We start from the raw sequence: 20973 nt of genomic DNA on the forward strand, positions 1-20973 counted from the left end.
CCTTTTAACTTGCAAAAAAATCAACATTTGCTAAAGGAATAAAAGAAAAAAGGACAACAGCGGCAGAAGAGGAACCGTTTTTTCAAACTTTGAAGCTGGTGTTATCTATTAGAAACAACAAAAGGAATTCAAAGCTGGGAGATGGAAAGCAACAAAATGTATGAAAGCAAATGACTTGAATGGGGCTCTCAGAAGTGACGGTGACGTTTCCTGCTCCCTATTGGCTTCATTTCAGTTTCTGAGTGAAAAAGGAGAGCGTCCTTTAAAGAACAGTGTTGTCTTGGTAGTCACCGCACTGGTGTTATTAACAGCAGTTGTGTTCAGCAGTTGTGGTGTTGGTCTAAAAATCATCAGGAACTCACAGCCCACATGTAAAGCTGAAAATGGAAGGTGGTATGTGTGATTTTTTATTTTTTAATAAAGAAAAAAAATAGTCCTGGTTTTATTCTTTAGAAGTTCCTTATAGATGTAAAAGGCAGTTACTTCTCTTGACTTATTGGTGGCTTCACAGCAGCTTTTCCTTTCCTCCAGACGGCTACAGAGGACTGCGAGGCTGTTCCCGCAGGAAGACGGTGCTGATACCACTGCGATGCAAAGCTGAGCTGAATCTGTGCAAGACTGTCAGAAGCCCAAGGTCGGTTCAAGCGGGAAACCAGCTTACTCTGTGAGGAGCAAAATGACCCGTGTCTGGTTTCTGAGTTGCTCAGGTCGGAGCACCTCTGTCCATGCCCAGCCCAACATCCCGCTCCAAGCACGTCCAGCCGAGTGGGTTGCTCAGGGCTCCTCCAGCTGAGTTTTGAGTATCTCCAAAGATGGAGTTCATCGCCCCTCTGGGCATCTGTGCCGGTGTTTGACCACCTCATACTGTAAAATGCTCCTCCTTGTAGAAGGGAAAGCTCGTGTCTTGTGTTCCCAAGGGAAGCCACCTGCACTGCTCCCTGTCCCCAGTGCCCCTCAGCCCACGTGGCTACACAGTGACATCCTACATGGTGGCTGGCTCAGAGCTGGCATGTGGGCTCCAGACAGCCGGCATGTCCATCTGTCTGCCCCGGCCACTCCAAAACTTAATGTATGCAGGGAGCCACAGCAAAACCCTGGAGTCTGTTGTTTTTCTTTCTTCTGCTCTGATGTCTTCAGCGCAACAACTTGATTTTCTTCTGGTATTTTGGGAGAGCAGAAAGAAAACCTACTCTGAAGAAATGTGTGCTGGAAAATGTCTTGGTCCTATTGAAGTCAACAGAAGTATGAGCACTGACCTCAGCAAAACAAGCATCTAAATAAGTTTAAGCCAAGAGTGTCCTCATATGACTGCACCTAAGGCTTATGCAATTTTTCAGGATGTTTTCAAGAGTAGACATGTTTATCTCTGCCCTGTGCCCTTTTCTAGCTGAGCTGGAGTCGAGGGAGACACCCTCTGTGCTGGACCTTCACTTCGCCTGGCCACACAAGAGCAGCCTCCTTCCCAGGGGAAACACTCTGGTCATGTTCTAAGGGAAGATTGCGCTCATTACGTCTGAATTTACAACCCGCTTGCACTTCATTTTTGTGACTGTTTTCCGAGGGACGTTTCAGCTTTTCAAGGGAGGTTCTTCCTTGAAGAAGTTCCACATCTTCAAAGTGGGACGACTCCTCAGCGGGGCACAGGTACGTGCTCCTGCATCAACCAGAGCCTGGTTACCAGCCTGGTTACCAGCCCTGTAAGAGTTAGATGCTCAGCGTGCTGGGCTATGTCTTCGTTATTTGCAAACCGTGGCGGTTTGGTTCAGGTTTAGCTGGGATATGAGACTTCAAATGCAGGAACTTGAGCTATAGCAAGCAAAAAGGTTCATTCTTTGGGGAAGGATTTTGCTTTAGAAGTTGTTCAATTGATGATTGCCTTTGATAAGTAAATACACAGGTGCACAGCCTTTAGTATTTCCACAAGAAATTTCTAAGAAGTTTTGTGTACTGGGACAGCGAAATGCAGGGAGCATCCCCTCGCTGGGTACTGGGAGGATGCAGAAAAAGACAAAACCAGGGAGGCAGATCAACTTCTGTTGCACAGAGAATAGGTAGGAAGAAATATTCTCTGAGGGACAGGCTGGCAGCAGGGTGATGAACCGGCACAAGGATCCACAGCCCAAAGGACGACACTTCATGAAACCAGAAGACACCGCTGCACTGAGTCGTGATGCAGCTTAGTAAACATTATGATCCAAAAGGAGCTGAGGGAGAGGGATTTCCGAGGTATCCTGTTGGAAGCAAATGAAGGAAATCAGAAGGTGCATGGACCTGACAGTGAAAAAGCTGCTTAACTAGGAGGTGTAAGTTAAAGAATTTGGGTTTTTAGGACAGCAGAAAAACTGCACAGTTTGGAAGAGCTCCTGTTCTGCAGAAGACCAGGCTGCCTGGAGCTGCAAGGAGGGGTTTCAACTAACAGAAGTGTGTGAAAAGAAGGGACCACCAAACCCTCAGACTGTACAAAATCTTTGTGTTGGCAACGCATAATGGAGACAAAGACTATGCTGTGTAGAAATTCATAAATTGATTATGTATCAAGATTAAAAGCCCAGGTAATAAATGGAAGGAATAGAAATTGCTTGTTTAGAAACATGCATTTAAACTAGCTGATATTAATGAAACCTAATAGGATGACACATGACAGGAATGTTGATTAAGTTGTTTATAATCTCTTTAGAAAAGATCAACTCGGCAAAAGGGAAATAAAACTGGTTTACAGTATAATGTGGTGATGCTGGCAACTACGAAGTCAGTCAACTGGAATATTTATTCATCCACCGGACCTAAGAAGTAAAGCTTGTGGTGTCCCTCCAGGTGATACGCACTTGACACCATTAAATTCAATTGAGCTTTCTGAGTCATGCCTGTAGAGGATGACTACTTCTTAAACACGTATTTATAATGTTTGCAACGTACCCCACACTCGTCGTTGTGAGACGGTTCGTTCTGAATGGTGTAAAGTGGAGATTTCAGTCTGGTAGAATTTCTAAAACCCCCAGATGGCAATTTGCTGACAAAAAGGCTACTTCCAGCAGGAACCGCATCTACGTCACGTCTCATCTTGAGGGACGAGGAGAACTGGTTCGTAGAACAAGGATGCTGAAGCACCTTGAGGTATCAGCAGCCATGACTTTGATCACATCCACTGTGTGAACGTGAAATAAGGAGCTAGAACAAGTCAGCTAAACGCTTTCTCTTTCAAAAGGGCAATTTCACAAAGCCAAATACTAGCACATCAGTTAGGAAAAAAACATTTAAGCAGGAAAATATAGATGGTATTCGCAAACGGTTTAATCAAGTTTGCCAAAGAACAGTCCCAGAATCCAGAAAGACTCAAACTAATTTCAAAAAATCCCCCATGCTGTTTTGGAGGGTAAATAAAAGCAGACTGGGAAAAAAGAGTAACTGATGTATACCAAACTGATGAAGGGAGAAATTTGTGTTAAAAAGGGACAAGGAAAGCAAACGTGCACAGGGAGTATCAATGGCTTGAAACAGTAACGATAAGAATACAAAGGCAAACGGGAATGGGAGATTCATCAAGAGTATTAGTAAAAAGGTAGAATTTTTAAATAAATATCTTTGCTGTGTGAAGGCAAAATGCCCAGGCGCTAGATGGACATTACACACTGCCGTTGACCAAGTACTTTTAAGCCTAGCAGTCCTTAAACTGTACGTTAAACAGCAATTACCAAATTTTTTGAATCGGGAACTTTGTTTCTGAGAAGTTGTCTGAGGAGCTTTTTAAAAATCTAATAATGAATTTTCAGACACGTTAGGACATGAGGGAAGCCTCAGCAGTCCAGAGAAAGCTGAAATTGTGCCAATATTTTAAAAAGGGAAAGAGGATGGCCAAAGTGAGAGAGCGTTAGCCTGACTTTGATCCCCGGAAAAAGGCAGTGATGGGATTGATTGTGCAGGACTTGAGTAATAAAGAATTAAAAGAGGCTAATAAAATTAAATGCTAATCAAGGTGGGTTTAAGTAAAATGGATCTTCTCAAACTAATTTGATATCTTTTTATGAGATTACAAGTTTGGATGACAAATGAAATAGTGTTAAGGTAATAGACTTCTGTAAGGCACATGACTTGGCACCCTCACCATGTATTTTGAGGAGGAAACTGGAATGATATAATTTCAACATGGCACACGTTAAATGAATTAAAAACCACCTAACCGATGTAATTAAATGAGGAATCATCTTTAAGAGGCTATACGTTTTGTAGGGTCCTCCAGGTAGTGGTTCCTGTCCCGACATGATTTAACTGCTAGATCTTGACCGGAAAACCTGCCTCCCCCTCCCAAAAAAAGGTGTTACTGAGACTTTTTATAGATGAACCAAGTGTTGGACTTCAGGAAATACTGAATAGGACAGTTCACAGGTACACCTCTGATCTAGATTTTTTTTAGAAAATGAGGTACAGCAAATTGCTTTGCATTTCAGTATGGCCACGGATGAAGTCGTATCCCTAAACACAAGGACATGGGCCAGAGTGACTTTGCCTCAGAGAGAGGAGTTCTAAAAAAAACAGGACTTGGATATGGGTTTGGCTGGGAGAATGCACCTGGTGTGCCCAGCCAGTGCTGCGGCCAGAAGAGCAAATGCAGCAGCTGAGTGGGCAAAGCTATCAGAAGGAGGATACACGTCCTCTGCATTTGGCATCCCTGCGGCTGAGATTTGAAAACGTCCCAGTTCGGACATCTCCGACTCTAGCATGATTTCGAGAAGTTGGAATCCACAGCAGGAGGACCCGTGAAAATGGGAAAAGGGCTGGAAAATTTGGCCTAAGAGGTGAAAATCTGGGGAACTCCCCCTGTCTTGCTGAAAAAAGAAGTGGCTCAGGATGATTTCACCGTGACCTTTGTGTAGCTGCAGGCTGCACAAGCCGGAAGCTGCTTAGAGGCAAATTCATATCTGCAATAACATAATCTTTAAAATACATGTATATGTATTCATATGTATGTATATGGTGTTTTCCTTACAAAGAGAGCGATTAGCTGCTAAAACAACCTTCGAATGATTGCGCTGATTCTTTGCAACTGGCAGGTTTAAAATCAAGATCTGATGTGTGCCTTCAGACAAAAATTAATTACGGGAGTTCCATTCGCTAAACAAACAAACAAACAAGCGCACACCCATGTGAAGCCTTTCAGCTTCACTTATTGGGCATTGGGTCAGGCCCTGCCTTAATTACGGGGAATTCTGCAAACTGACCAGTGTCCGGGGTGCTTCTGCCCCCGTTGCCTCGCTGGGACTGTGCAAACCACTGGAACTAAGAAAAACGCTCCTTTACCCAGACATGTCATTTCACACCCTGGCAGGCAATTAAAATGCAAATTAAAAATGTTAATTAGAACTGTTTCAACATCTATTCTAATGCACAAGATGGGAATTCTGTACAGCGTACGGAGAAGGATGCATTGTTCCTCGGGCAAAACCCTCCCGCCACTCTTGGTCTGGAGCGAGCAGAAATAGCTGCTACCTTTTTGAAAACCTGACTGCAGCAGAAAGAAAAGACAATAAAGTGCAGAGTTCTGATCCTGATCTCAAGTGCTGGGGTAAATCCACCACTCTCAGGGGAGTCACGGTACGTTGTTGACTTAATGAGATCAGAATCAAGCCCTGTAAAAGTACTTACACTGAAAGAACGTGTGAAAAGGTACCCACCCCACAAAGAAACTTCTGTGTTATACTATTTTCACTATTTCCCCCACCTTTTTAAAAAAAAAAATCACAGCCAATTGATATGTAGTGATAAAGACAGACAGGAGCTAACATAAGGCTCAAACGCATTGGATCAGAGCCTGGGGATAACCCTGTTTCAAGGGAGATGCGGGAGGGAAGGAGGAGGCTGTGCCGCGGCGCTCAGCCCTCGTAGCTGAGCCTGCACGGCATCAAAACCAGGTTTTTATAACAGCAGCGGCTGTGTAAATGCACGCCGACAGGTCTCCTTTCCACATTAAATATTCAGTTGCTCCACTACGGTTCATCCCAATACACCCTGATGTTTAAGACAACTTTCTTCCCTTTCCTACTTAAAATCTACCTACATCAAAGATGAAATGTGGATGCTCCCGGAGCTGTGATGAGGTTGTTTTTACAGCTATTTGAGCAGCATGTTATACCCGCTTATTTGAAGATGATGATATTTGTATTGTTGCTAAGAATTCATGCCAAGCATAATTTTGGGGCGTCGTGAAGATATCGTATTTGCATATTTTAAGTATTGATATAATACAAAATTCTTTTTATGAGTCTTTTCACAGCATAATAATGCTCTTTCCATTGCATGACAGCCTTTAGCATAGAAAAATTCAAAAACAGAAGAAAATTATTTTTTAGAAAATGGATTTTTTTCTAATCTGGTTTTCATTTTCCCATGTTTGGAGCATCCCTTACTGCTCATGACCTGCTGCATATCACCCAGATAAAAACAGTAATTGTGCAGAGATATAGGCACTTCACACAGTAATGCCTTAATCAAACAAATGAAATGACTGCATTCTGAAGAAGTTTGGTTTTTTTGGTTTGTTTTTTTTTTCTGAGGCATGTGCTATTTCTAGCCTTGCAGGCTTTATGCCAGTTGCTGGTGTATAAGATGGCCCATATGAATCTCTTCCTTCTTTCCTTTCTCTTCTGTTCTTTTGCCTAGCCCCAGTCCCCCCTCTGCCCTCCCCTACTTCTTCATCCTTTGAGCACAGAGAGGCTCTATTTCTGCTCTCGCAGGCTCCACGCCAAGCCCCAGGATAGAAATAGCTTGGTACAGAGTCTACAAACCTCTTCTTCCTTCCCTCCTCTTGACTGTTTCCCATCTTTCATTCCCCTTGTCCTGCTTCCTCGTGCTTCTAGCAAACAGCTTTTGTGCCTCAGCCTTTCTGCCCTGCTCCAAAAGGACTCTGGAGCTGGAGCTGCCCATTCCCCCCAAACCAGCCCCCGCTTCTTGACAACAGCAGCAGGCTGGCCCCAGGGCAGGAGATTTGCAGAGGCCAAGTAGCTCAGGTGGACTTGAGGACGTGCTAATGAGCAGCACATGTCGCTGGTGGAGCGTCCATATTTACAGGGGCTTCGAAGCAAGAAAAGCCTGAGAGGAAAGATGGAGGAGGAAGAAAATCAAGGGGTAGATACTGACTCTTCTTCTATAGCCTGATTATATATGAAATTTGCTTTCTGTGCATTGAGGGATAGTTATATTGTATTTTAATTGCTTGGAAGCCCTATTATGGTGCTTGGCTGGTGTGAGCTTTCTTGTGGTGCAGGGTGGTGTGTGCTCGTGCTGGTGGTGACCTTGTGCTCCTGGACAGACTGTGGCTCTGAGGGGGCTTCTCCCCACACTGGTAGCCAGTGCTGAGTGGCCTCCACTACTGAGCAACTCTTTGTGGTGTTTTTTTTCTGTAAAAGGGTTTTCTGAAGAGTCGGAGTATGTAATTTGGCAGCAGTGAGCTAGAGATACCTGTTCTCCAGCCCCTGTTAGAGGCGCCATGGGGTGACTAGCTGTTTTGTTGAGGGACGTAGTGATGAGCAAAACTCAGTTGTGCAGGTGGGGAAATAAGAGGGGTCTGGTGTGGGTGGGTGACCTGGCAGTGATGGGAGGCTCCTGTGCAGCAGCAGGTTTGTTAGTGACTTCAGTCTCCTTCAATTAGCTTATTCTTCTCTATAGTGAAGGCAACAAAACTTATAACGATGTTAAAATGCTGTTGAAGGACCCGTTTTCCTTTAGCCTTAGCAAACTGTTTGTTTCCAGCTCAGAAGAAGTCGCCGGACAGTCACAGGGACTGCTGGTTTTGGGAACAGAGCAGCAAAGAACTGCTGGGGCTGGGTGGAGGGCTCTGGCAATGCTCTGGAAAGGAGCAGGTTGTTGTCCACAGCTGAGTGGAGCCTGGGGATTCTCGTCTGCCATTCCCCAGCCTTTGCTGGAGAGGCTGCCGAAGGCGGACACCTCCCCTGATTATGGGGTGTGCTTCCTGCCCTGCAGGATGCCTGACAGCGTTAAGCTTCATTAGCCCAGTCAGATGATGCTTGATGGCCACCCATCGCAAAGCCAAGTCGGAGGGCTGGGCTGTAGCCAGGAGGCCGTGCCCCAGCTCCAGTGCGTGAGGGCAAACACCTCCCGTCCCAATACCTGTGGTGGGACCCTCGGAGAGGGAGGTGAGAGACCTTGCTTAAGGGTGTTTCTCTGACGAGCCCAGAAGAGGCGTGACTGGAGGGAACAGCCAGCAATGGCTCCCTGCAGCTTGATGGCTGGCGAGGGGCAGGGAGGAGGCTGTCACCTCCTGCTGTGTTTCGGTGGCAGCAGATGACGCCTCGTAGGGAGCACTGGCAGGGACCCGAGCTGCCGAAATCCCTCTGAGGCATCTGTGCTCCTTGCCTCCCGCCCAAAGTGGGGGCCCATGTGCCCGCGCCGCTGCCCTCAGGGGCGACAGAGCAAACGGCGATCCTGCCGGAGCAGACACGGGAAGGCCATCTTCAGCTTGGAGATGAAATTGCTGAGACTTGCATTGTTGTTGTTTTCATTTTTGTAACTGCCTCAGCTTTGCCGCAGCGTTTACATACAGCAGCGGGGGGCCATTACCCTGGGATAATGCTCTATCCCGCTGACGTTATCCGCCTGCAGTGGAAACGCATGGGGATCTCTGCCAGCCCCTCCTGGCTGGGTGGCTGACCCCTGGCTAGGGGGAACGGCTGTGAAAATACAAAGCCTTCTTCTATCACAAAGTTTATCCATCCAGCAGTTTGCAATTTTAATATGAAAAATTACCTTGCTGATTTCAAAACGGTGGCAGTTGAAATTCAGTTTGGGATTTTTGGTTTTTTTTTTTTTGAGGTTGGATAAACAGTTGGAGAGTGCCATCCCTGCCTTTAAGAACTCACTAAAAAAAACAGCAGGATTTGATTTGTTTGTACAGAGAAAAGATTGTTCTTTAATCCCTTTGGAGTTGTTGGATTTGATACTCCTGCAAGTCGAACTAATGAAAAATCCTCGGGCAGGAGGCATCAGAAAACCCAGAGACGTCCATCCCCTGGTCCCATCGCCTCTCCTGAAGACAGTGGTGGAGCAAAGGACACAACTCCTGCATCCCTTCATGAAACATGGTAGCCGCACTCTGTGCCAGAAAGCAGCACAGCAATGGAAGTCTCATTGTATTTGATATAAAGTTGGACCCAATTATAAAAGAGGAGGTATAGGAGATTTTGGGGGGGGGGGAACCAACCCACAACAAAAACCCAAACAACACTACCCAATAATCACTTAAGTAGTTTGTGGGGTTTTTTCCTCCTGGGTTAGATCAGTACAGTGAAATCCACTGTTTTAAAAATAGTTAATGTAATATTTGTGCTGTAATAATAGGTATTCCAAAGAGCAATTAATTCTTTAATTAATATGAATTATTATTTTGGTACATAAACGGTGTGAAATAATAACAGAAATTCAATCAGGCGTGTTGCACCTGACCAGGGAGGAGGAAAGAAGTTGCCATCAAGGAACAGAGCGGTTTGAGACTTCACAGCAGTTACCAGGGTAAAATTAAACAAAACCAGGCTAATTTGATCTTAAGTGGGGCCAAGCTGGGTGTTCCTTGGGCTCAGCTCAGTTACCTATTGCAGTATGAGGTGTCCCGTGACACTGGGGGCATCCCCGTGGGGCTGTAGTGTTAAGACAGGACCTGCTGGGGCGGACAGGTGGGAATAGCCTACACACGCCTGTGTTTGGGCAACTGAACCAGGACCAGCCCTTTTCAGTCACTTGCTGGTATATGCATGTGTGTTCTTAAAACCCACTGTTTTCTATTAATGGAACTAGGAAATTTTGTATTGATTTAGTGTGGGAGAACATCCTTAAATAACGGTAGTTCCAGTCTCTGTTAATCAAGTAGCTAAGCAGCAATTTCAGGGACTTACAGATAGCCATCGGTTTTGGAAAAAAAAGTCTAGCAAGTATTTTTTGTGTTGCTATTTCAAATATATCCAATTCCAAATGTATGTATTTTACAGTAGAGTACAAATTACACAAATCTTAGAAACTGAAAGAAAACAATACAGAGCATCCAACTGAAACCTCCCCAATGCTTTTTACTCAAACTCTACAAAATATCTCCTGAAAAGCCTCAAATGTGATGAAACATTTTCTCAGAAAAAAGCATGCATTAAAGGGCTCTGCACTGGGAATCTTTCAGATTCATCTTAATCATTCACATGTTCACTAGAAATAATAAGGAAAACAAGATTATGTTCCTCTACCCTTTCCCATTCCAAAGACTTTCCTTGTTTTATATATATATATATATATGTGTGTGTGTGTGTATATATATATATGTATGTGTGGTTTTTACACACATAACTTGCTCTCTTTTTTTTTGTTTTATTAATTTTTGTTGACTTACCTTTATATATTACTTTGGAGAAAGAAAGGTACCAAATAAGTTCAGGTGATGGGGACAGGGCTCTTTGGTGTACCAAAGAATACTAATTCGGGAATCAGACAGTGAAATATTTATCTAACAGTTCTTTGGAGCAGGTAAGTGTTTAATTGTTGATATAATCCCAGGAAACAGGATCTGATGATTATATTTTCCTTTAATTATCAGTAGAGTTCAACAGTCAAACAATTATCTTTTAATTTCCTCACCAAGATGTAGGTAGCTCACAAGATAGTCAAACAGAGCTTTTCTAGAACGGGGAAATCTAACCAGAGGGTTTACTTGCGGTTTATTGTGTATATATATATGTGTGTGTGTGTATCTATATATATACAGTAGCCTTAAACAAATGCACCTCACAGCTAACACTGGGAGTGTTTCTCTGCAGTTAAGAAGCCGGTGCTCATTGGTAAAGTAGCTTCTTTTCTAAACTGTGCTGAAGGATGTAGAACAGCTTTAAGAGAGAAAGGTGTGGTGTCCACACACAGTTGGCATCTGCTCAGATTTCGATGGCCAGTCCGTACTAACACATCTTTGACAGTACAAATAGGGCACTGCAAGTAGAGGAAAAACATGCACCGAGAAATGGGATGATTTTTTTGAATAATGAAGGATAACATGAAAACTAATACACTTGGAAAATGACAATTGAGGAAATTGAATAGTATGCCTCGTAAACCTTTTTACTGAAATTAAGAGTATGTCATTAATAAGATGCGTAAAATTAAAAAAAGAATTTCCTTAAATGAATTGCTTTTGGAGATGTCTTAGGAAGCATTATTTTGACAATGTTAATTGTTGTCTTTTTCTTTTTTGATAAATGGATTATGCAAAATTAATTCCTTCACTATGTAGATTTAATCCACAACACAGGACTGCTGTCAGAATTTTAAAGTATTTTGAGTTTTCTAATAAATAGATACAAAAAAGCCATACTCAATTAATTTATTAGTTTGAAATTTGAAATTATAAATCAGTCACTGTCTTTATCTATGGTTTCCTGCATTTGATCAAATCCTACTGTATGAATGCCCGGAGAAAATCATTATAGGATATTTTTGAAGACAAATTCTTATCATAATATTCCAAAATGTTGAATAACTCCTCTTCAGTTATGTTGATGCCATAGTCATGAAGAACCTACAAAAGACAGGGACGACTTTAAAATTTATTCCAGAGATTTGAGTGAGCAAGAAGTAAAAACACTAGTTTATCTTGCTGAAATTTCTTTACAAAATGACTTGACGATTCAGCTCCACTCTGTCCTGGGTTTCTCAGAATATTAGAAAATCAAGCCCTCCTTTATTATCTCTTTGTCTTCCCACACCAATACTGGCTTGCTGGGATGAGTATCTGAAAACCTGCATAGGCAGGGATTTTGTCCACTAGCCCAACTAGCAGCTGCCCGAGGGAGCATTGGGAAATAGGTAGCACCCCTGGGCACAGAAGCTAATTTACAGAAAGCCCACATTTAAAAGGATTTTGTTACTATCTGTAGATGAGACGAAGAGGTGGAATTTCTTCCTTTCTGTCCTCCTTGGATGATCTGCAGCCTTTGCGTCTGGAGAAACAGAAGGAATAATCTAGTCGCTCAAATTGTGCAAACCCCGGTGTATATAGTAATGCCCACGACGCACTCAGTGCTTTTAATTTTCATGGGACAAATGCTCAGCCTGTAAGCATGCCTTCCTAACACTTCAGTGAGAACCCAACTTGAACAGGACACGTCTGGTTCACCTGATGCTAAAAGCCAGGTTAGATACCTGCATTTTTCCAATATTTTACCCAGTGCATTTTTTTCAGCACTTCAACAGTTTTAAATGTTTTCAATACCCTAACATTAAAGAAAAAAATGCATTGATTTCTGAGGATTACTTCTGGTTTTACATGCACTTGTGAATTTAAACTTTGAAAGTGTGTCCTTGTGTGCTATGCCAGTTGTCATTAGTTTTCTGGCAAACTCAGTCTACCCCTTTCCCTCTTAACGGCTCAGCATCAGCAATCGCTAATGACCCCTTGCAGATAGTACAGCCATAAATAGCAGTGTTACTGATGTTAGTAGAGAGCTAATTTCCCCGTTTCGGTAAATTAAGTTACCTAGGAGATAAAGGGATTTGTACCTCCACAAATCACTTGATATCTTGTCGAACAGCAGATTAACACCTTTGTAGTAAGGTTTTGGAACCAAGGATTTCTTCTTGATCTAGATCCATGAGGAGTTAGTTTTTCGGTTGGGTTTGGGTTGGGGTTTTTTGGGTTATTGGTTTGGTGTTTGGTGTTTTTTTGCTTACCTTATATCATGTTAGGAAGCTTGATCTGAAAGTTGTTGACATTGCTTTAACTAGAAATGGTAATCATCACATGTCCTAGAGGAACATGGCAAATTAAAATCAAATGCAACGGGCCTGATCTTCGCTCCTCTTCCTCTGAGCCTGGTTTGCTGAGGCAGTGCCCAAGCAGTCAGAAAGCTGCAGTGACGGACAGGGAGCCTCAGGCGTGAAGCTGATACGGCCACATGGAGACATCTTGCTCCTCAGCCTTCGTAGAGGGGCAGGCAGGGACTTGGGTTTCAGCTGTGTGGCATTGCCAGAACGCATCACATTCCCACCAATCCTAAATAAGTAAAGATTTAAAAGTGTGCTTCTGTGACTGATATAATCGACTAGGTTTATAGTCTACCAGGCAACAAGCTGGCTTCCTGCAGCTCCAGGGGAAGGGGAGTGTCAGAAGCACACCTTGTTGTTTTTTTGCAGCCAAGCGTTATTTATTGTGATGGAGCATCCCATCCCCTAGTTGACCAGGTCTTCGAAGCAGTACCGATACCAAGGGGCGTCCTAATGCACGCAGCGTTAAAGGGGTTTAGGGCCCCATGCTATTTTTTTTTTCCTTGCAGTTGAATAGCAAATATTCTATTACTCCAGAACAGACAGTGACTATTACTCCTGGCTAAAACAATATCAAAGATCAAAGCTAAGCAAAAATCAGACACCCCATCGATCTAGATGAAGAATCACTGATATCCAGTATACACAGGTGTGTATTTGAGGAGGTACAAAGTACTAAAATATTTGCAGAGAATATGGATCCCTTGCCTAGAAAAAACCAGAAGAGCAGAGAGAGAAACCAGAAACGGGGACTCTCAAGTGGGGATTGCTTGAGCCCGTTCCACATTTAGAAGGGACCACACCAGCTGGAGGGTCACAGGATCCCGCAGTGGTAGCGGTGCCTGAAGGGAGACCTACCAGAAGGTACACTTCTATTCCCTTCCCATGTGTTTGTTAAAGATATGCGTTTAAACTTTGCATAGGGACTAAGGTTTTTCTGTTTTACCTATTCAGGAGCCCACCAAGACTTCAGCCCTCAAGGAAGTGTAATCACGTGTGGAGAATGATTACAGTGAGTAATGGTCAGAGGTAAAGTCGCAAAGAGGGGCCAGGATGAGTTTATGCATTCTAGTTCAGTACCACGTTTCAGAAAATTTTCAGTCAGGAAGCCCAGATTCGGCTACTGTAATTTTCTGACGATGAATTGCTAAATGCAACTTACTTGTCTGAAATCTGCAATATGTAACGGTCCGGTATGACTTTCATCATAGGATTTAAAAGTTTGCTTCACTGGTCTCCAGCAGTGCAGGATCTGGGGCTGAATTCTCAGCATTGCACTGAAGAACGATATGGTTTGTGGTCCAGGACTCAGCTGACAAAGTTGGATGAGAAAGATTCGCTTTTACTAACAGCATCATGAGCACAACTGAGGACAACTATAATGCAGAATGAAAAAGTTTTGGACAGTAATGCCGCTTTAGTCTGCGACTGGCTGCCGAATACTTGTTTACAAATTATTGCAAGATATTGTTTACACTAGATCACTTTAACCTATAACATTTTGATATTCTTGGGAAGTGCAGATGGTATATTTACTTAATCACTGTCAAAGCCCTAACTTTTCATTATTTGAAACTGATTCTGCAGGCAGTGTTACTTCTGCTCAGCTCTCAGTGTTTTCACATGTATTATGCTTGTCCTTATTTCAACTCCCTCATTCAGTCATTTTTAATTCTCTGCAGTGTTGATTTTTCAGGGTGAAATTTTGGCTTAAAAGTGACTGAATGCATAAGTCATCTATGGGAGCGGTAGGATATTTAAGAAAAACCAAGACCCTACTATACACTTTCCCCAGTACATAAAATACCTTGTAAACAGCTTTTGAACCTTTCTGCAGTTTCATCGCTGGACAGTAGGGTTAATTTTCCTTGGGACGTGTTGGGGCCTGTTGTTTTAGCCTGGCTAAACTTGTTACACTGGTGAACCCTGAACACAGGTGAACTGCAGAACTATTCATTAAGGCAAAATTAATTCCACTTGTACAAAGCTTTAACATGGGAGTGATAAGTAAGGCACTTTGGGAAAAATCAGCAAGCCCCAATCCACCTGCAGGCTCTGCATCTGCTCTACTATTTCCTTAAAATACAGCTCCATCTCAGCTTTCCCTGACACTCTCCTGGTATTTAGTACTGTAATTGGGTAAGTGACTAGTGCCCCACTTGTGCCAGTTGCACATGTCACTGGCGTCTCTGCAAGCATCTCCTTGTGAGGGAAATGCATAGTTGGCTTTATACGTCTGCTACGTGGACACAGAGGCTGTGCTGCACCTACAAGAGTTGTGCAGCTGCCTCCCAGGCCTCTTACGTTCTTTCTGTGCCCTTGGGCTATTCCTCCTTCAGACTACGTAGCTGAGGAATGAGGGGTTTCCTGAATAATGCAGTTTCCAACCCAAAGTACTGAGTAGCCTCGTGGGCTGAAGGGAGGGAAAGGAGACTTTACGATGACGTCAGCTTGGGTTATTTTCATAGCTCAGAGCCTGGCTGCTTCCATGAAGCCCTAGGCCATTGATTCTCTCAGCTTTTGAGAAAGAAAAGGAATTGTGCCTGCCACCCCCAAAGAAAGGTTTTATTTGTGGGTTTGGGGTTTTTTTTCAGTTGTTCCTTTTGATGTGTATCTGTACACTTACTAGGTTGAATGGGCCAAGCAATCTATGGGGAAATTTAACTTTGAATATTACATTATATAAAGATGCTCAGAACGTGGAACAAGACCTTCATTATTTTTTCTGAATAGAATAAATAAAATAAGAATTATTTGAGACAACCACATAGGCACTAAAAAATTACTGCTTTATCCACTCCAGAATACTGGGATGGAATTTTACAGCATCAAATTTGTGTATAAAAGAAACCTTATGTAAGATAATGAAGTTCTTTGATGCAAAACTTAATAGTTTTACCTTACTCTCCCTACTGGTAGTGAATACTTGATAATTCCTAATGATACCCTCTTCATACCTTGGTAGCAATCTGTTCGTTCCACATCTGAAAACAGTTCAGTAATGTAATTTCTTCATAAAATGCTGCTACTAACCATATCTAAACTAATTAGGCACAGTCAGAAACAACCTAAAAATGTAGGAGGCTCACTGAATGAGCAGATTTGGAATCTGGCACTGTTCCTACTATGGAACTTGATTGGGATGCTATTGCCGATGCCTTCCTTTCTGGGCCACGAGAGCCAGATTTCTGTGTCTCTTGTGATCTGTTCTGCCCTAGAGCAGTACTGTGGGCAGAGGAGAACAGCCTGTGTGTAGCTGCCTTGCTGGGACTCTTTTGCCTTTTCATCGCAGCAGATATGTTTGGCAGGGAGAGCTGGAAGGGTGCAATGTGTGCTGACCAATCGTGGCTACTAGAGGTTTTTAGTGACCCTTAACAGCAGCGCAAGTGAAAGCTTTCCTTGCAGTGCTGGGTGTGGAGCAGAGGCACAGCTTGCTGACAAGACCTCTAGTCGGGGCCATTCTAAGATGCATCACATCCACTTTTTATTTCTAGCTTGATTTTTTGATTTAGTTCAACAAAAGCTCTTAAAAGGTTGGCTCCAGTGTTTTCTATTTGAAATTATTAACTCAAATATCCCCAGGTACAGGCAAGGGTAGTGTATTGGTAAGGTGACGAGAAAAATTGTATACATAGCATAAGTACCCACAAGGAAAGCCATGCACTCCTTTTCCAAGGAGTAGTTTATTCTGAATAGGGTTGTGAATGTATTGCACCCAAGGCTACTGCAAGCTATTCTACTCTGCAATACCAGGGTGGTGCTGGACCAATCGTGCAGTGATGCCTCTTACTAGGGGCAAGGTGTTCTTACGGTTGGGACACCAGAAGGAAAACAGAACTCATCTGCGAATGAATAAAACACTTTTCAGATGGTAACAAACCTAGGAAGTCTGGCACTGGGATTTCTCCTAGATTGCTGACATCCTTCTCTTTACACACTTTCAGTATGCCTCTCTAGGAATGTTGAATGTTCTTTCTTATCTTATTTTCTGTTGTTTCACAGTTAAGGATAGGTGCAGAACAAGTTGTTGTCCGAGGGTGACTGGATGCTGGTATCTAAAAGCAAGAGATAATGGTAATTTTTTTCTATTGAGTTTCACTGGTTGTGTAGACAAACCACCAGGCGACAAATCCAGTTTCTGGTCTTCCAGACTTGAGGTTAATGTGCCATATGAACCACTTCTATGTCTGATTTGAATTGTGTATGCAAAACTGTAGGTAAAAATATGATAACACTCTTAGTAACAAAATGATCCTACTCATTTAATGGGCCTTGACCACTTTTTTTTGTTTGACTTAATTTGTAAATCATTTATAGTTTCTCCAAACTGTTTCTTGTAAAGAGACAGATACCATGTTCAAAAAAAGCTATGTCATGCCATCTTAGAACAAACGAACAAACCAGTGGAAAGTCACTGAACTACAAAATAACATTGCTTTGATTTGTTACTGGCAGAATTCCTGATCCTATGCAGAACCACAGAAGGAATAACGCGAGAGGATCCCAGAGCTCAGTGTCTTTCTGATTGCTGCCTCAGCAGTACCCTGGTTGAGCTGGAAGCAAAGCCTCAGCCTACCACTGTAAGGTACGTGCACAAGTGGTATTTGTGCTTCTAGATCCAATGGATAATCTCATATTTAGTGAGACTTCCCAGTGCTCTCTTGAGGGTCTCACTGGTGCAGACTTGCTGAGGCCTCGCACACATTTCCATGCAATGAATGCTGCAGGAACATTCAGCCTGATCAGTCTTCACACTGATTGGGTTATTTCCAACAGCCATAAGTTTGGGGAGACTTAAGTTCCCTTCCCGTTGTCTTACACTGCCCAATCCAGCAGTCACAGACAGTAACGAGAAATTTTCCCTTGCTTTCTCTGGGAACTGGATCAGAGCATGAAGGATGCGTGTAGCTAATTGTCTGGGCTTTTCAAGAAAGAACCTATAGTTAATGCGATAATTGAGCTAGCAGTGGGCCAATGTTTAGATTTACCAGCCCTGACAACTTGTTTGCATCTTTAATTTGCTCAATCTGTTATTTCTTTTTCAGTAGCTAAACATCTCCATGTAGAAGTAGTCAGAAAATCCAAGCATGTTCCAGGCACTGAATAATTCTAAATATTTTATTTTTCTGTTGTAGGTTTGGTTGTATCCAAAGAATGTGGAATAGGCGGGTGCAGCTCCACAAAGAGGATATTTAATTTTTCTGCCTGTCATTCACTTTTCTGTGAATTCTAGCACTAGGGTAAAAGGCCAGCATGGCAGCGGAGAGGACCCAAGTGCATTATTGACATGAAGTATAGGTACGGATGCAAAAATGAAGCAAAACTACTACATTCCTAATCCACTTCTCTTACCTCTCTCAGATCACTGGCCTTCATGACAAGTCCATCAGTTAGACTACCAGGCTGTAATCTGGCAGACAAGCAGGCAAGACCACCAGAAAGTTTTTGGACAGGCCAGCAAACACCTGTTAGAAAATCCCAATGGCCAATCCTGCCCAGCTTTGTCAGATGACCACAGATAAACCATCTTTTTTTTTTTTTTTTTTTTTTTAATGCTGCTTTTGCAGCTATTGGGCCTCTGTAATTTGGGCTGTTTACTTTCTTCTCAGAAATCTGATTGTACTTAAACACAGAAACTTTATTTGCTGTACAGTTCTGACAGATATGTGTAAGGTAACAGCAGGGAATGCTATTTATATAAATCCATATCTATCCTTTGACTTCAGTGGAATTACTGTCTGCCCCAATTTTTGTCATTGTAACACAGTTTTGCAAATTACCTCATTTGCTTATTGACAAGTGGTTGTGCCTGATTTCACGGGCAATCAATAAGAATAGCTTCACTGAGTTCCACGGGTATTATTTTCAGCCTATGCACAGAAATGAAAAAACAGAAAATTCATGAAACAACCACACTTAACGCTCTTTCGCCCTACTAGAGAAGATTGTGTCTTGGGACGTTCAGGGTGAGAAGACACACGTGGGTCCTGCATGGTATGGGCAGCTGGCTTGGCAGAAGTTGCAGAACCAGTTGCACCAGGAGTGCTTGATGGCATCGTTACAACTTCTGAGATGAACTTCTTCAAATAGTCGTCATCCTTCAATCGTCCACCAGCGTTGAAATCCACTATGTTCCAAAGATTTTCTAACTAATGAAGAAGCAAAAGATGACTTTTGTAAATGCTATTTTTACAAAAACAGAATTCTCTTCTGTACTAAGGATATGACAAAATGTATCAAAAAGAAAGGAGAGGATGCCTTGGAGTAGAAGGAATCCTAAGGCCCATATTATGAAAAAAAAAAATAAAAAATCACAGCTTCTCTGCAGAAGCCTGCACAAGGCTGGGAAAACAATGAAAAAAGGATTTCTGCAGGACATTTTTTAATTGAATTGGGCCCTTTGTGGGCTATTTAAACTACTAAACCCTGTGATTAGACACAGTGATTGAGCTGCGGTATAGAAGAATGAACGCTTTAACATGAGATGTAAATCAAATACATGGTGCACCTGTATCCTGGCTAAGCACCATTGAGGCAAATTTCTCATGCTATCAGGTGCACCTAAGTTATACCACAGTCTCAGGAGGCCATTAAGGTTCCTCAGTTATAGTATTTGCATAAACAAATTATTTCACCCTGAGGGCAAAAATGAATGAGCACGAAAGAACATAGCAAGATATGTTTATAGCCTTTAGAATCACATATAGTTACTATGTATGGCCAGGAACATTTACCATACAACCAGCCTACAGAAGACCTGGGTGCAGCTCCTGATACCCTGTGGAGGTCCATGGTGGTGCTTGGCCCAACACAGGGCAGGTAGCCCACCCTCTGGGCTACATATGGAATCGTAAGGACAACGCTGGGCTGATTTCCTGCTGAACAGCACTTTATTCAGTAAGTTGCTGCACTGAATTAAATGGGACTACTCATGTTATAAGCTACTAATCAAAGCAAGGATTATCACAGCCTGCCCTTAAATGAGCTGCACTCATTTTGCGAGTGTTTCAAGAGTCATCAGTATGCCTTTTTAGGGTCTTCATTATTGATTTTTAATATAAATCTAATTGGGAACCTCAGATTGCTTTTGATTTGATCTTTTTCGGCAGAGACTTAAACCCTAAAGGAAACTAGTCACCTCTTTGATGCATGTGCCAAGTTGCAGTCAAACTTCAAAGGGCAAAGGATACGTTTTGAATTTCCTTTCAACTTTCCCCCATTGGCCTGGCTGCTACCACATTATGAATTATAAACAATTCTATTTTGCACTTGTGATTAGACTTCACACTTCATACGAGGATCTCAAAGTGTATTACAAACTTCAATTAAATAGAACAATACCCTGATGAGCTGGGTTAGATATAGTTAGAAACTATTTCAACACCCAGCAAAGTTTAGCCATTTGGAGGATTGCAGATAGTTCAAGCAAGTCAATGGAGTTCAAGCAGAGAAGAGAAAAGTGCCTGTGATAAAAAGGGGGATGTCAGTGGGCAAGATATTAATCAACACCTTGCTTGCTGTGTGCTTACCATCCTTAGCCTTTTATGAAAAAGGTCACAGTATCAGAAATTCAGAAGACCAAGAAGCCAAACTTCAGGAAGGAATTCTTCATCCACTGCTCGATACAGACTCCAGCTGAGCCTTGCTAATAGCAAACAGTAAGTGGCCATCATCCAGAAAAGGATAAAAGACGACATTTTCTGTGAAGTCATCCAGACTATGACTACTAGTAACACTTCTGTAACAACTCTGAGCACTGACAACAGCCGGAACGGCAGGGGTTTGAATTAGCAGTGGCAAACCCGGTACCCAGATTGGAAGGCTCTCCTGGGGCATCTTCATATAGATATACGTAGGCATATCTTTGAGAGGCCTGTCAAAATCAAAATATCTCTGGAGATACAGGGCTTGAATCTCACTCACATAGAGGCTGCTGCTTATATAAATGAGGCTCCTCAGGCCTGCTTCTCGTTGCTATTATGGATGACAGTTTCTATCAAGATTTTTTTTTTCTTCACTTGTCTGAGGTTCTTTTAAGTATAAAATAGCTCCTGTGTCCCTTTGCTTCTTCTTGAGTGTAAAGTAGACAGGATCTAGTCTGGAGGACTCTTTATCTGGAGATGCCTGCCTTTCTGCTTCCAAAAAAAGAAACCAAGGGTGTTTTCACAGCTC

At 42.7% G+C, this 20973-nt stretch overlaps 1 protein-coding gene across 1 annotated transcript in view; it reads right to left on the reverse strand.

The window, feature by feature from the left end:
* Positions 1-11352: 11352 nt before the first annotated feature.
* EFCAB6 (EF-hand calcium binding domain 6) overlaps positions 11353-20973 on the reverse strand; it is a 113681-nt gene continuing 104060 nt past the window's right edge. The window contains 6 exon segments of the mRNA XM_063320085.1: positions 11353-11557; positions 13964-14140; positions 15706-15785; positions 16682-16856; positions 18154-18266; positions 18680-18950. Of these exon segments, the coding sequence (XP_063176155.1) occupies positions 11435-11557; positions 13964-14140; positions 15706-15785; positions 16682-16856; positions 18154-18266; positions 18680-18950 (939 nt within the window). The 3' untranslated portion in view covers positions 11353-11434.

The sequence above is a fragment of the Chroicocephalus ridibundus genome, chromosome 1, assembly GCF_963924245.1.
Source record: "Chroicocephalus ridibundus chromosome 1, bChrRid1.1, whole genome shotgun sequence".
Lineage (NCBI taxonomy): Eukaryota > Metazoa > Chordata > Aves > Charadriiformes > Laridae > Chroicocephalus > Chroicocephalus ridibundus.